At 45.9% G+C, this 15,901-nt stretch overlaps 1 protein-coding gene across 2 annotated transcripts in view; it reads right to left on the minus strand.

Moving 5' to 3' along the window:
- Positions 1-219: 219 nt before the first annotated feature.
- LOC144935193 (GDNF family receptor alpha-4-like) overlaps positions 220-15,901 on the minus strand; it is a 50,328-nt gene continuing 34,646 nt past the window's right edge. The window contains exons 6-8 of one of the 2 annotated variants that reach the window (XM_078861678.1): positions 12,342-12,479; positions 8,221-8,429; positions 220-2,171 (exon numbers count right to left, since the gene is read on the minus strand). In XM_078861678.1, coding sequence (XP_078717804.1) covers positions 1,974-2,171; positions 8,221-8,429; positions 12,342-12,479 — 545 coding nt within the window. In that variant the 3' untranslated portion in view covers positions 220-1,973. Of the gene's footprint in view, positions 2,172-8,205; positions 8,430-12,341; positions 12,480-15,901 lie in introns of both variants that reach the window. The other variant, XM_078861677.1, reaches the window with a different exon arrangement.

Raw genomic sequence — 15,901 nt, forward strand, 5'->3', positions numbered from 1 at the left:
CAAATGTTATACGGGATAATGAATTTACTTTTGTTATCCGCGATCAAGTCGTGATGCGTTTATCGTGCGAATGGAAAGAAAATCACTCCTGTCGTGGACTGATCTTGAATTTTACTTTCTGATTTCACAAAAGACACCAGCATAAAACATAGACATCGACAGAATGTGTTTTTTTTTTGTCTTCTGATTATTTTCATTTTTACATAAATTGGTCTTTGAAGTAACAAAAACAAAATTCTATTATGATTTCAAGCTTGAGACGAACAACTGTGGGAAAATGAAGCACTAACGAAAATTAAATACCACTTTAAAATTAGTTTTCTGGTTAGGCTTAAAATATGTACCATAAAGCAAAGTAAACTTAATAAATCTACATTCCCCCCGCCCCAACCTTTATCATTTGTGATATCAAATAATTATGACGTTACATATTTCGACTTAAGATTGTATGCATTCATACAGGAAATAGCACATATGTATAACAAAATAAAACTTGAAACAGGAATGCAGTTATTGTACACACCTACGTGATATCAGTGGATTCAATTTTCAATCGCGTCAAAATTACTTTACTGAAGGAACCCGCCTGGCTTGACGAGCTTGCTTTGACAGCAAGGGGGTTTAGTTCGGTCACTTTTAAAACTTTACTCTTAAACAGGGAATGGATAAGCTCATTCGGACAAAAATCAACACATCGTAAAGTAGTTGGTGTTACCACCCTGTGACATACTGTGCCCTCACATTATACCATGATTCACTCATCCATAATGCATGTAATATTAGCAATGTTTTTTTTTATTAAATTACGTTTTCGATGCTAATACGATATGACCAGAGTCAAGAGGTGTTACGTTGGGAATTATCCCAGTATTTTTTTTTAATTGATCCATACTTTATTAATTTTATACAATCCTCCACACTGTGACCCTGTCCATCTATGCAATGTGGAGGAATACACAATAGCGACATGTAATAACGTAAAACCTTCACGTGGGATATTTCCTACATTTAAAGTTCCAAAGTTTTAAAACATGAACGGTGAAGGAGCAACCAGAATGAAAATGTCCTGCGACACACTTGAAGAGAATGTCTAGTCTGTGTGTCTGTGTGTGTGTTACCATGTTACCACACCACCTTGGTTTTCCTCTGTTGTTAAAAAAGAAAAAAAAACTTGTGGATTCTCAGCCTCCGCTTTCGATGGCACAGCAGCCGGAGTGGTCGAGAAACGCTGGGTGTTATACAGCTGCAACCACCGTGATAGGGGCCACCCCATCCAGTCACCATTGAACTGTATTAATCATGTGGCCCAGAATATCGCTCAAGACCTCCTTGAAGTCACTGGGTCCATGCGTTGGGGGGATGACTGTCACGTGATTTTGGTGTCCGCCAATGTGCACCAACGAAGCATCCGGAGATACCAAACTGTGGACTTTGCAACCTTCAAACTAATCGTATTTTTTCCCCCCAACAACTTTGGGATTAGAGAAAAGAAGATTTTAGCCTGGCACGTCCTGTTAGGAGTCCCAACATCTTAAATCCATTTCGGTCAAGTGACAGCGCAGAGATTCCCAACACGAGTCAGATTTTGATGCTTTTCCTCTTCATTTTACCTTCTTCAAACATCCCCCCCCCCCCAGCCTTCGAAAGTCGGCGAGCATTTTTTGCCGCTTGCCTTTCCATTTTTTTGTCCTTTTCCAAAAAAACACCGCTTCGATGTCAACAGCAGTTTGACTCGAGTTAACTTTCCCTCTTCATCTTCCTCCTCCTTGAAAAAAAAAGAAAATCCTCGTTCCTTTCGCGCGCAACTCGCCTCCATCCCATCTTCCGGCATTCCCTCGCGAACACATTGGCGTGATTATTTTGAACGTGGCGGTGGCGGCGCGAAGGGGGGGGGAAGCGAGTTTTTGGCGAGACGGCTCGCCCGCACGCACGTGCACGCGCGGCGTTCCCCTTCCGCGCGGAGGCTCCGTCGCTCAGGCGCAGGGCAGCAGCGGAGAGGAGGTGAGGATCAGCGTGAGCAGCGGCAGCAGCAGGAGGAGCAGGTGAAGGGGGCTGCCGTGGGGGCCCTGGGGCGCGCTCCCTCCCTGCGGGGACGTTGCTTGCGCCGACTGAGACTGCTGCTTCTGGTCGGCGCTGCCGCGCGACCCCTGGGAGCCTGCCGACTCTCGAGGCTGCCGAAGGGGGAGAGAGAATTGCGGAATCAGAATCAGAACATTTATTTATACTGGAGAAATCCGATGAGCTATGAAGCTCCTCTTTTTTTTTTACAGATGTCCAATTACGACGCTTGGAGCAAAAAGGCACGAGGTCCACCAGGGATTGCGCAATTTACACGCCAGAAACGAGTGGAAATGCACGTGGGTCGACATTTGTATTGTAATGTAAAAAAAAGGTAAAGGTGCAGCCCTGCAGTTACTTGTTTGCGCCACTGCTAATGGAAGGTCCTCGATGAGAGTAAGCTCTATGGAGAGTATTTGGTCTACTCTTCCACGCTGGTCAGACATTTAGGAAGAGGTAGCAACACCCCACGCTTTACCGCACCGCATGCGACCTGCCGATAAAACTGCCGTGGACCCATTTAGGCTGCTGCGTGTGGACAGAGGCCGGAGGGATTTAAGAAGCCTGCACCGTCGATTCCACCTGCCACGCCGGGAGATCACATCGCACCGGCGACCTGCGGATTGCAAGTCCAGTGTACGAGCCGTGGCAGCGACCGCCTGGAATGTTCGACAACCAGGTGCAAGAAGATTTCGTGGAAGATTTTGACTTTGCCACACAGGTGTGGGGACAGAGGTGGCAGCTGGCTGTTGGACAGCGTGGGCAGCCATGTTGTTTCCCCATCATCGTCTCCATGGCAACGCAATGTGTGCCGCCTGCCTCTCCATTCACTTGAAGAGGGATGCCACACGCCCCATTGCGTTGTTTGTCGAGAGTAGCTGCCTACTTTATGTGCCTTCCAACTTTCTGAGGCCTTTTAGACAAAATAAAAGCCATTGGTAGAGGCCTTTATTACCAGTGGGTTGACAAACATGCGGAATTGTGGCTTGCATATACTGTGCACGACCAGTTAGTATGTAGCAAATACAGCAAAGTGCACACACGACTGGCACTTTTATTTCTTCTATTAACCTTGTTATATATACACACACACAAATATAATCAAAATGAATACTCAGTGAAAAGAGCCACTTCCTTCCTTTTATCAGCTTGAGTCAAACAAATGGCATCTGAAAAGGGTGCTCAGGATGCAGGTGACGATGGGGAAATGTAATATTGGACTGCGTATACACCGTCTTTGTCTATGTGTACGTCTCATACCTGTGGGATAGAAAACAAAAATCCATTATGATGGCGTAGATTTTTGTAACTTATAAAAAATATAATTATAAATTGTCTGAGAATTACTTTAAACTTAAAGTCTAGCCCACGACTGGCAACACTAAGACGTGCGTTCTGACTCAAAACACGAGACGCCGACGTTCACGGCAGCTCGGCAGGAAGATATCGTCGCAGCTCCAAGCTCCTTGCATATTCCAACAAATTGACAGCTCGTGTATGCTGCACATAAACGCACCGACGACGCAACGTATCGTGGCCGACAACGGTGTGCATCAGGCCCGCGAAGGGATACATCCGTCAATTTTTGGACATCAATGTGCTCGGCTTCAAATGGCCCCTTGAAGATGTACGTGAGTTACCAACGATTGCAGGAGGTGGACGATTTGAGCGGCGCTTCAAACGGAGCGGAGTGCCACTCGGCTCGCTCGTTTGGGACCCGCATCGAGTGGCAGATGCAGCAGCAGCAGCAGCAGCGGCGGCATCGTCAAGTGGCCACGAAATATTGGCCGCCGGTAGATTGCGTTCAATGTTAGTCCGATCAAATGACACGCGAGTGTTGTCACCTGTTGCACGGGGCGACGGGTGACACTGCCCCCCACCTGCGCAAGGATGTATAAGCGTAACGACGACGAAAACAGCCAACAACACGACTGGATGGGACGTGAGGGCTGTGGGGCGCAGAGGGGAGGGAGGCCTCGGGATAAATAAGCAAAGGTCGGCGTGGCGAAGTGGTAAACGAAACCGGGTGGCCCGAGTTCAATTTCCGCCCACGACTGATAACAGTGGCGAATGTTTGAAAATCCCCTAGGTCGACTCGGCCTCAAATGAGTACCTGGAGCGGTCTGTGAACATCGCCACTGGGGAGACAAAGGCGGCCGGGCGTGGTGCTGGCAAACCCACCCTGTCGTGTGCCGTGCCGGCATAACATATGTTGACCCCAGTGAAGCATGACACTGACTTGTTCCATTTAAAAGTCGTAACACGATAAGGACCGACCAACCAGGTGAAACTAATTTACAATCCAATACGAAGATCCCCTGTATCGCCTTGACAGACTGCAAGTGCTGGTCGCGAAAGTGCCTATGAAGGCCGGCACGCACACGAGGGGCTGGGTGGGCAGCACCACGCCCTGGCCACCTTTGTCTCCCCAGTGGCCATGTTTACACACCGCACCAGGTACTCATTTGAGGCTGAGTCGACCTATGGGAGGCCCAGGACCCGTTCAAATAATCGCCATTGGTGTTGGCCCTGAGCGGGAATCGAATGATCACCGGATTCGTAAGGGAGTGCGCTACCGCTCCCCAATAGCTTAAATTGTTTGCATCGCAAACAATTTAAGCTGCATCCTATATCCATCGATCAAGAGGAGTGAAAATGATTGTTACAATAAAGCACAGGGCAACTGTTTAATACGTCGTAGGTTCAGGTGTATGAAAAACGCGGTTCAGAAAAGAATGCTTTATTTCGAGGTGCTGGACCATGTGTCACATGCTGTACGCTAATTCACGAACTATTTCCACGCTTCAAAATGTAAACTAAAATGACGTACATTGCCGATTTCTATTACACTTGGAAGTGGCTTTCTTCGCACGCGAACACGGGCGCGCAATTTTTCACACACCCCGTGGGTGACTCTTTGCCGGGGAGGTCCCGCCGGGTAACAGAATTTTTTGATTGAAAAGCAAGGTCCAGCATTATCATCCATTCACAGTGACGAATTGTTGATATGCACATATACACACGCACACACACTTGCAAAATATAAATACATGCGTCGTGTGTGCGCGCGCGCATGCTATTCAATATAGTTTGTTCACTCCGTATAAAGTTGGTCAAATTAAATAAAACTGGGTACTCTATGAAAAAAAATCCGCTCAATTTTTTTTATACTCGTAATCATTGGATTTACTATAATTGTACCTACTCAATGGTTGTATTTATCTATGAAAGCCTTGATGGGTCCCTCTTGCTGGAACATCCTGCATTAAGACAAATAGCTACTTCTGTTTGATTGAGCATGTTTGGCCTCACGTGTGCTTACGTGAATAGTTAGCAGTTATTTGCTGCATTCCGTGGGTCATATGCATTAGCAGCAGCCCTCGCCATGATTTCCGTGCCGGGACAAACTATCCCCAGGTGCCTTGGCGTTCTAACTTATCACCGCCCAGCATCCACAAGCCACCAATTCAAGGTACGTTCAATGCAACAATCATTTGTATCCCTCCCCTAATGCAGACCTTTACATCAAGGCAATGTTTGGCACAGCATGCTAATGCGGTGCGTGTCACCAGCAATGCTCTAAGGCTCACGCACAATACCCACGTGGTGCCTTTATTAGTTGTTTCCAGTTATTGTTTGTGTAGCTGTGTTTTTTTTTTAAGAAGGAAAAGGCTGGTGGTTGCATGTAAGGTTGATGATGGGAATGATACATCATCACTGCCATTGTGCAGAGCTAAGCTTCACGCGCCAGGTGCGTGTGGTGCATATTGTGAAATTGCGTGAGATCACGGTATTGTCAGATAGTGGAAACATGTGGTCGTGGTAATATTGAGCATACATTTTATGACCGCAAAGCACAGAATTTGAACAGAGATGATTACACGCAGACACAGGCACACGGTGTGTTGTGATTCCCAATTTCACACAGAGGAGCCTCTTGAATATCTCCTAACTGCTACCGAGCGTGTGATATAAATGCGCATTTAAATGTGCGGTAATTCTTTCCCCCCTTTATTTCTAACATCGCTTTCCTTATGCCTTGTTTGTAAGCAGTGGTGTTGGCGGACAGCACCCGAGTCACGTGTATTGATGGCCCCAAAACAGCAGGCCCGAATCATTCCTGCCAATATCTTCAACGGTGGCGCAATGGAAGGGCATGTTACACGCCATCATGACTTTCAGCTCGCAGCACACACAACAGATGTGGCGATTTAATATCCGATTAAGCGAACGGTTTATTGGAAATAAGCTTGGCACGCGGATAAAATCGAGCAACGCTTTTCTCTCTCTCCTCAATCGTCACCCATTCGCGGGCACAAATTAAAATTGTCTTTTAAGTAATACAACAAAGTATTTCCACCAATTAACTGATTTGTGTTACATTAAGCCTCATTCCTAGATCACGTCTGGAAAAAAAACATTAATTACAGCACCATAATTTGTGAATTATATAAGCGATGAAACGTTTCATCTTAATTACTTTTAATTTGTAATAATACACCCGACATAATAGGCTGGAGGCCACCTGAGGCGAATCCTTGAGTCCAAATTCACCGGGATCATGAGAATATATTTAAAGGGCCTTTCTTGCGAACAGGGCTGGCTTCATTTACAATTCCTCTGAGGTGGGGGGGGGCTGGTCAAATTAGCACCGCTCCTGTATGGAAATTGATAGTGGTTGTCCTCTGAATAAAATAAGCCTCTTGCAGGGAAATGTGGAAATTCCACATGGCCCAGGTCCTCCACTGGAGATGAACATTGTCTCATGTTGGTTTGCACGTGGTAGACGTTGGCTTTAAATGTATTTATATTTAATGTAATCCTGTACCGTGCAGGTGAATCAATTCACCTTCACAAAGATTCGGTTCATTCGCACGATTCAGGGCCACAATTAGATTCAAAGATAAATATTGTTTTCGTCTCATATTGTTTCTCACTGTACAGTTTTCTTTCCAGGAGTCCAAAAGGGACGTTATATGTACAGTATATTGCACTTTTTTCACACCATACGTAGCCAACCGTGTTAATTGGAGGTAAATGTAAATGTGTCGTACACCGACCTCCACCCGACACAGCCAATCAGTGAGTTATTGTCACGTGAACAGAACGTGCCAATGTATTTACCGCTTCAGCACACCGCTGTGTTTTGAAAGCAAACTCGCAACATTTGCATCTGTTCACGTGACAGACCTTATTCATTGGCTGTGCCGGGTGGACGTGGGTTTTACGACACGCTTACATTTATGTGATCTGAGCCAGAAAACTCAATAAATTAATAATAATTGTTGCAAAAGCCCACGTGTTAAATTAGCAATGCATTTTGATGAAACTGCATACATATAAAACAACATCGATTTTAAAAAAAAGTTACTTGATGCACATAGCATAAGCCTTAAGGATGGAGATGAGTATTTATCCGGTATATTGCTACACCCCTATCGCATAAATTAAGGAGCTAAAGCAAACAAACGTATTCCATGCAACTTGGTGGCCGAGCCTACTTATTACAGCTCCTCAGTTGAAAAGATACTTGAGTATGGAACGAAGAACAAGCGGAAGGACGGAGGGAACGCAGATCGCTTCAGAAGAGTGACACCGGGAAGCAGGAATCAATGGGCAACGCTCGCGAAAGGCGACGGAGGCAATGGACGACCGGAGGAATAGACGGACGGGCTGAGCGGACGAGGAGGTGGCACTCGAATGGAGACGCATCGCTGCCAACCCACACGGTTCAGCGCGCATTCTTGAACAGGGGGAGTTAGTTGTCAGGTCCATACGGCGTACGGCCGTTTCAATGCGGGCAAAAGAACATTTTTTTGTCTATTTGTTTGTGTGTCTCCCTTGTGATGGGACTTCGTAGGATGAACGTTGGGATTTAAAAGGGCACGGGGTGACCAATAAGTTCTGAATTGGTCTGTAATAAGGTCGGGGCACTGATAAGAGGTTGACTGGTATGGAGACGCATTAAATGGAAACATCCGTACGGTTACGACGATGACGATGGCCAACAGTGGGGGACTGCTGCTCAATGTTCAGGTTCAGCGACACTCCGCGAAGGACCTTGAGGAACGGGGGAAGAAGGGAAGACGCCGGAGCTTCTAAACGTTAGCGATGGGGGGGGGAGGAAGAAGATGGTGGTCTACACACCTCTCCGCCACGCACCATGGAGTTCCCGACGGTCGCAAAGATGCTGTCGGCGTCGTCTGCGCTTTCGTCGCTGTCGACGGCGGCCACGTAGGACTTGCCCTGCACCTGCGGCGGGTCGCGACCTCGCGGCAGCTCGGGCGGGGAGAGCACAGAGACCGTGGCGGCTGCCATCCCGCGCTGGGCCCACACCTCGCTGCCGTTGCTGAACGCCTGCATGGCGTTCCCTGCGGGGCGGGAGGTCAGGGCACGGAGGTGAAACGGCGAGATGTTTACCGCATCGCCTGCTATGCAGGAGGTCGCGCGGATTCGATCTTCGATCCTGACGCCTGTTGTTCATGGGGAGTTTGCATGCTCTCCCCGTGGATTTCACGTATTTTTTTTTTTACATTCGCGCGTCTCGTAACCGCATCTGCCATCTGCAAGACGTGGCCTCGTAACCACGACCTGCTGCGTGAATAGCAACACTGCCGCCCGCATGTTGACGATCATGACGAGCTGCTGCACCTGAGACGGGCCTCACCTTGTGCATAGCTAACGGACGCTTGGGCGCCACGGTGGCGAGATGTTAACTACCTCGCCGGGTGTAGAGGAGGTCGTGGTTTTGATCTCGACCTGACGCCTGCTGTATGTTTGGAGTTTGCGCGTGCTTCCCACGGTGGTCGTGTGGATTTTTTCTCTGGGTCCCTCCGGGGTTTTCCCCTCCACATTTAGAATCAACGTACGTTCGGAGTACAGTACTGGAATTTGTCTGCTATGCATTTCCACGTGATTAGCCACTTTGTTGAGCGATCTTTGTGTCCAGGTGGCTTCTGAATAGGAGCCACATAGCTCAGTGGGGCCCTATACACCTGGTAAAAAATAGCAAATAGAATGGCAGGAAAGTAACGGACATGTCGATTTATCTACACAGAATCAATGTTCGTGCATAATCGAGCAACGCACTGCAAAAAAAAACGATTGTGAACAATCTACGTGGATCGTGTGCGCACGTTACATCGCTTAGGCTAACGGAGAAAACATTGTTCAAGCAACGAAACATAATTGGCTGCGACAGTAAAATGAGGAAACAATACAAAGCCGAGCCGTCGACCAACATAAAGAAAGAATCGACTCGTGCCGTGAACTCCAATGCACGCTTATTTTAGCAGCGTGCCGCGAAATGCGCATTTTTTTGCTCCACAAACGCTCATGTAGAGTTGTGCAAGAAAAATAAACAGACAAAAAGAGGTTTCAAAACTTTCTCGAAACGTCTATGTACTCTCTTTGTATTCGTATTTCTTGGGCCACGTCTTGTGATGTACTATCACACTTCACTGGCTGATTGTATTTTTACTATAGCCCCAGGCTATGTTCTTTGGAGAAAGGCTCAAGTAAACTGAATAGAAAAATGCAAAATACCACTGAGGAAATAAACATAGGTGATCGTTAATGATTCGGTAATGTAAATCACGCATTAGAATGTCATTTGATGTTCTTCTGAGGGCATCCAATTTTCAATTTCATTTCGATTCTAAAATACATTTTCCTTGAAATTTGTATTCTTGTAAATTCTGATGAAAATTGCTTATGGAATTTTACACATGACAGATGAGGAATAATCAAGTTCTTGGAAACTGTTATGCGTCTATGAATGTGTAAAATGACTTCTCTTTCAAATGTGATTTAAGATAATTGTAGTGATTTTAAACAAATCGAATTAACTAATTTATTGAATTGGAGCCAGGTGAGATCCCAATGAAATAGAGCACCTCTTATCACGAGGAAAACAAACTTTGCCTTCAGAAACTGTGCAATCGCTGACTTGCTCTCTCCAGCAGAAAAAAACACCGCCGAGACTAAACCCATTTCGTATTAGTATGAAAACACCGACTGTTTTATCAAGACAGCAAGAATTGTCTTCTGTTAACTTTGTCCGTAGGTGTACTTTTCAGCCTGGCATGGGGTTTATAACCCTGGGAATGTTTTCCTTTAATGGGAGACTCAGGAGGTTTTTGTTTTTTCTAAATCGCGATAATAACCTATTTGCATTAACAATGGTGCAGAATGTGATGAGTGCAATTATAATGGGTGCATTGTTCACGTGGAGGGGGGTACACCTTTGGACAGTTTTTAGTGACTCGCAAAGAGACGCATTTTGCACGCGCATATTCCGTGAAGATGGACTCAAGTGCGGATGTCGGGGCAGCGTCATTTGCAGCTACGCGGAAACGAGAGAACACCATTTGTGCTGCCAGGTCATCGCCCTGCAGAGTAAATATAAACGTGGGCTCTTTGGGTTCCACAACACATGACCCGGGTGACACGCGTGTTGACCCTGAGGTCAACCACGTGATGTTCCCGGCTGCCCCCTTCCCCCACGCCCGCGTTTCTGCACCTGCGGATAGCCGTCGATTTGTAGCGAGGTGAATGAAAGGCGGAACGGAAGGAGCGGAGGGAGTTGATATTAATTGAACCGCACCAATGTTACGTGGCATGCATGCAGCGCACGCTGCAAATGGATAACGGGGATAATCGCGGGATTTCTACCGACGGGATGGAAATTTCATTTCGGGGTTTCACAATAGCAGACGTGAGTTGCGGCGTGATGAACTCCCCGGGTTCATTTGTGAGCAAGATGGATGTACAGCTTGCACTGGGCAAGTCTCTAAGAATGTTGGCAGACAGAGGGGCAGTTATTTCCTGCAGGGGAATGGAAGAGGTTTATTTTGTGTGAAACATTTTTTGCGGAGATGTTTATGTAGACGTGCCGAATTGAATCCTGTGTACTTACAATATGTGACTGCCTCCTTAAGAACCTCTTTATGTGTTGTTGCAAATTCCATAAGCGGAAGACTTGAGGATTGCAGCCTACCACCACTCCACTACAGAGAATAATTAACCTTTTTTGTTGTTGTGACAGAACTATGCGCAGTTCACGTCATATCAGTGTTCGAACTTATTGTTGATCATATTTATAAGTCCATAAATATGATCAGTGCACGTGAATGCAAGTAACAGAGTATTTTATTTCAAACGTGAATTTGTTTTCATTCCTGGATGAAAACACCTCTCGATCATTCTCACGGATGTTGCCTTGCAACAAGAAAAAGGGCAGTCATGATATTTAGATTTGTAGTTTGTTGCTGTGAAAATATTGATGAACGTGGATATTTAAATGTTTTTTTTTCAAGTGTAATGAGTAGCAGACGAAACCTTCACAAAGCAAAGCAAACCGTATAATGTTTGAAGAGTTTATAATTCTAAATCAAATCTATTTAAAACTGCAAGGTATTATGTAAATGTGTTTAATAGAACACTCCATCATCCGACATAGCCAATACATTAAATTATCACGTCGTAGGCAAATGTGCCAATTGCTTTTTTTGGGTTTTTAATCAAAACCAGAACATTGAAAAGCAAGCGACAATGTTGACAATTTTACGCGACGTTTCGCTGGAGATTACAACCAGCATCGTCAGGTGTTCACAGAAAAAAGACCCAAATCGATCGGCACGTTTGCCCACGACGTGACAACTTGATTTTATTGACTTTGTCGCTGGGTGATGGAGGGCTATGGTTAAGAATTAACAGTACACCTACACGATGATCTGACCCAAAATCAACTAATTACGAATCGTATTGGTGGTGGAAGCCTACGTGTAAGTTTCAACAGCTAATTTGTGGAATCGGCAAACGTGCGCAAGGTTAATGACACGCGCCGTCATCCGATCTGTTCGGAAGTGATGATGGACAATATCGAAAGGGTACGTTTAACAGAGTGGCGGTCAAGACGTGGGACCTGTCCGAGATTGTGCGATGAGATTGGTTCAGCAGGTGCTGGATGGGTGGTTGCCTTGCGGGATTGTGACAGGTGGCGATGGTGGCTTGGGGGGGGGTGGGGGAGGAGGCCTCCATCCAGCAGTGGAGTGATCATGACAGATGATGATGATTGATGATGGTGGCGATTCTATTCTTACGCACTACGTTCAGTAGCTAAATGCGAATGTCGAGGTCTGCCAGCCATGCTCGTTCAGGAGGCAGTCGGCAACGTTTTGCTGTTCCTGCCCAGTTGACGGAGCGCAGGCCACAGTGGTTCAGTGTACGGTGCGTGATGGTGATGATGGTGGTGGTGATGATGATGTGCGTGCGGTGCTTACTCAGGCAGGGGTTGTCGGTGAAGAGCTTGAGCAGCCTGTCGCACTCCTCGCGGTCGTTGCCGCTGCTGCCGCACGAGCACCACGGGGACACGGCGGCGGCGCTCTGCGTGTCCACGTAGTTGGGCGTCATCACGGTGCCTGCGTCGCGAGACACGACATGTGCGGCAAGTCAGCATGCAGGGGGGCCCAAGGGTACTACCCCCCCACAGAGCCGGCCAAGCCACTAAGCGACCCTTGCAATTGCAAAGGGCCCCGTGGCCAGCAGAGGGCCCCCTAGAGTCACTGCTAGCTAGTAGGCCTTACTTAAAACGGTCAAACGGCCTCCAACCAAATTTTGCTTAGGGCCCCCAAAGGTCTAGGGCCGGCTCTGCCCCCCCCCCACACCTCCACTCCCACCCTACCGACGCAATGCTTTTGGCACAATGCAGGGTTGTTGTGGGTGTCGTGAGCTTAAGAATCGTTTACACCATTGGAACCTCATTTGCCAGTAAAAAATTATGATAATTGTTTTTTGACCCTTCTATCTGGCAACAAAACTGACACCTTTTTACAAGGAGTCATGTTTGCATAGACCACAATACCTGCAGCCATAATGCAAACAAAAAACATAACTCTGATAATATATGCACTGTCCTTGAAGTTGATTGGAAAGCTGTCTCGGGTGTGGACCAATCAACTTCAAGGACAGTGCATATATTATCAGAGTTATGTTTTTAGTTTGCATTATGGCTGCAGGTATTGTGGTCTATGCAAACATGACTCCTTGTAAAAAGGTGTCAGTTTTGTTGCCAGATAGAAGGGTAAAAAACCAATTATCTTAAGAATCGTGTTTTTTTTTATTGGTTGTCGTTGTAACATTCTGAGTTGCCCCTACTGGACATCTGTGATAAAGAGCTTTACAGCTCATCGGATTCCTCCAGTCGCAATAAATATTCTGATTCTGAAGAATCGCTGTGAATTGATGAAGCGATGGAGCGTTGCACCCCTGCCGTTCACCGTCGCCGCGACAACGACGATGATGACTTTGATGAGAAGCGCGGGTGACATTGCCGTTCAGGAATCGTGGTTGCCGTCATGCAAAGCCAAGTTCATCGTTGACCGTTTTATTAATGTGTCAATTAATTACATTTTTTTTTATTTCATCATCATGTTTGCGTTCTCTTCACCATGACCGTAAACCTGTATTCACTGTGTTTACTAACAAATTAACAAAATAAACATTATTAATCATAACCACCTCGGTCATCCACTATCAATTAACCATCTATTAAATAATAAACAATCAACGAGAAGCATTTGTCAATCCACTGCTGGAAGAAGCCTTCCCTCCCAGTGTCGGCCTTGGAGGTTGTTTGACCATACTTCACTATTGTGGTTCGTGTGGACAGGTGAAGGATGGGTCCCAGGCCACTGATGTTATAATCGTGACCTGGAACCACGCAGTTCACCGGGGTTCACATTGCAGTGCGCGAACCACTCCACCGCTCTTCCACCGTCACAAATTACCGTGAAATATGACTACTTATCATCTGTAATAATATGAGCAAGCACAATGTCCTCTACATCATGAAATGCTATTATCATCCTCACAACCGAGGATGAGTCGACAGTAAGCAATAAATAACTGCTTTAATAAAGATGGGTGTAAACCATTACGTCCCGCTGATGAAAGTGCAGATGTTTAAGATTCCACTTTATCGTCGGATAAACTATTTAAGCAAGAGTGGTTTTCTCGCCGCACCAAAACAATCTATGAGGAAGCAGGAAGAGAACGTTTACTAACTCGGTAATTACAAGCAATATTTCCCAACGTGCTCCAAACAGAAATGCACGTTGTGATAAAAATAAAAAGCCCACGTCAGCGGGGACATTTTTTTCCATTCATCTTTACAAGCGCGTAAATTAGCCAGCACGTTGCTTATATTGCGACTTTTCCTCAAGCGGATTACGACGGCGCTGATGTTTGATTTTTTTTTTCACCGTGGAACTCAACAATGAACAAAGGCATTGGTTAAGTGCACGCTACTGCTGCTCCGCTAGAATTTCGATTGCTAAATGTGTTGCGCTTTTTTAATAGATAATTTTTACAGGAAAATGTTTGTGTGCGTGTTTTTTTAAAATTTACTCTGATTTACTCGAGTCTCGAGACTCTTTTTCTTGAGGGTCCTGCTCGGATATCACAGTAGGGGGCGATGTTGCTGCTGTGCGTGTGATCCCAAATGAGTCATTTTCAGGAAATTGTTTCGGCAAATGGGAAGTTTGGCCGCTGCCGGTTAGGTTGTACGTCTTTGGTTCTTTCGGCAACGTCACGTAGGTAGAAAGCTTCAAATCAATGTTGCACGTCTTGTTTAGCGATGGCAGGACAGGGAGACAGAGAGAGAGAGAATAACACAAACTCCGCACGGGAATAAACGCCAGAGTCAGGAATCGCACCCAGGCCATGGTTGATGTGAGCCTCCCTGCGGCCCCCATCACAGCGGCCAGGCCACGATGTCTCAAACCTCCAGTCGGCGCAATGTGGCCCCGCTGCCTTTCCCACACCCGAGGAAGATATCCTACTCTTTGTAAACCTTGGCACCATGTTTACTGACTGCCATGTTTCTTCATTCTCTGTCCAGGAGCCAAGAGAATGGCTGTAAATGTCGACTCGGCAGAACTGTATTTTGTTCAAATTGAACGACTACCTTCATCACTTTTGAGGGTAAGACTCTCGTTCAAAATGCATCAATCATGTACAGTAGTGCTATTGGCAGCTGCTGTATGATGAGTAACCTGCTCAAATCACGGGCAGAGATATGCACGCGTGCGTGAATACCACGAGCATGCACGAGCTCCCTCCTGTCACACGGTGATTAAAGTTAACATCGTAACGCTGTGGAACATTTTTCGATTTAAAGCTTCTTTCGTGACTGCAGGGATTCATCTTCTTGGTTCTTTCGGTAAAGTCACGTAGAAGGGAAATAATAAAATAATACAAATAAAACATAATAAAATAATTCTCACGACGTTTCGGCCACAACGCAAGCAGCCGTCCTCAGGTGGAGAGCAGGTCTGTCGAGTAGACATTTTTACTTTTTACGTTTAAGCCCTCGGGTAAACCGAAAGGGAAGAAGGGCAAAAAATTAACCCGTAAAAACAAAGTTTTTCACTATAAATCCTTTATATGCATGGCATCGGTTTTATTTTATTGTTCATTTCTGTTTTTCTTGAGTAAGAGTTTCATTTTTATCACATTTGTATTTTAAATTAAATATGAAATGTATTTTTTCCTAAAAAGTGTAAAATTTAGAAACAAAAATTCACGAAAATAAATTGTCACGCACGAGTCTGTGTGCAAAATGTCAGCTCGATTGGATCACGGGAAGTGGGTTAAAAAACGACCGAAAGATTTGCACGGTCGTAAGCGCGCAAGCAAGCAAGTGAACTTAATATAAAGGATTTTAAAATGGTTGTCATGCGAGCGATTTTGTGTGTGTGTGTGGCGACAACTCAAGCAAGCAAATGGACAAACAGCGATATGACTGCCCCCAAATCGTCGCTCGCCACCAAAGTGTCGTGGC

Source organism: Lampetra fluviatilis, chromosome 12 (genome assembly GCF_964198595.1).
Source record: "Lampetra fluviatilis chromosome 12, kcLamFluv1.1, whole genome shotgun sequence".
Taxonomy (NCBI): domain Eukaryota; kingdom Metazoa; phylum Chordata; class Hyperoartia; order Petromyzontiformes; family Petromyzontidae; genus Lampetra; species Lampetra fluviatilis.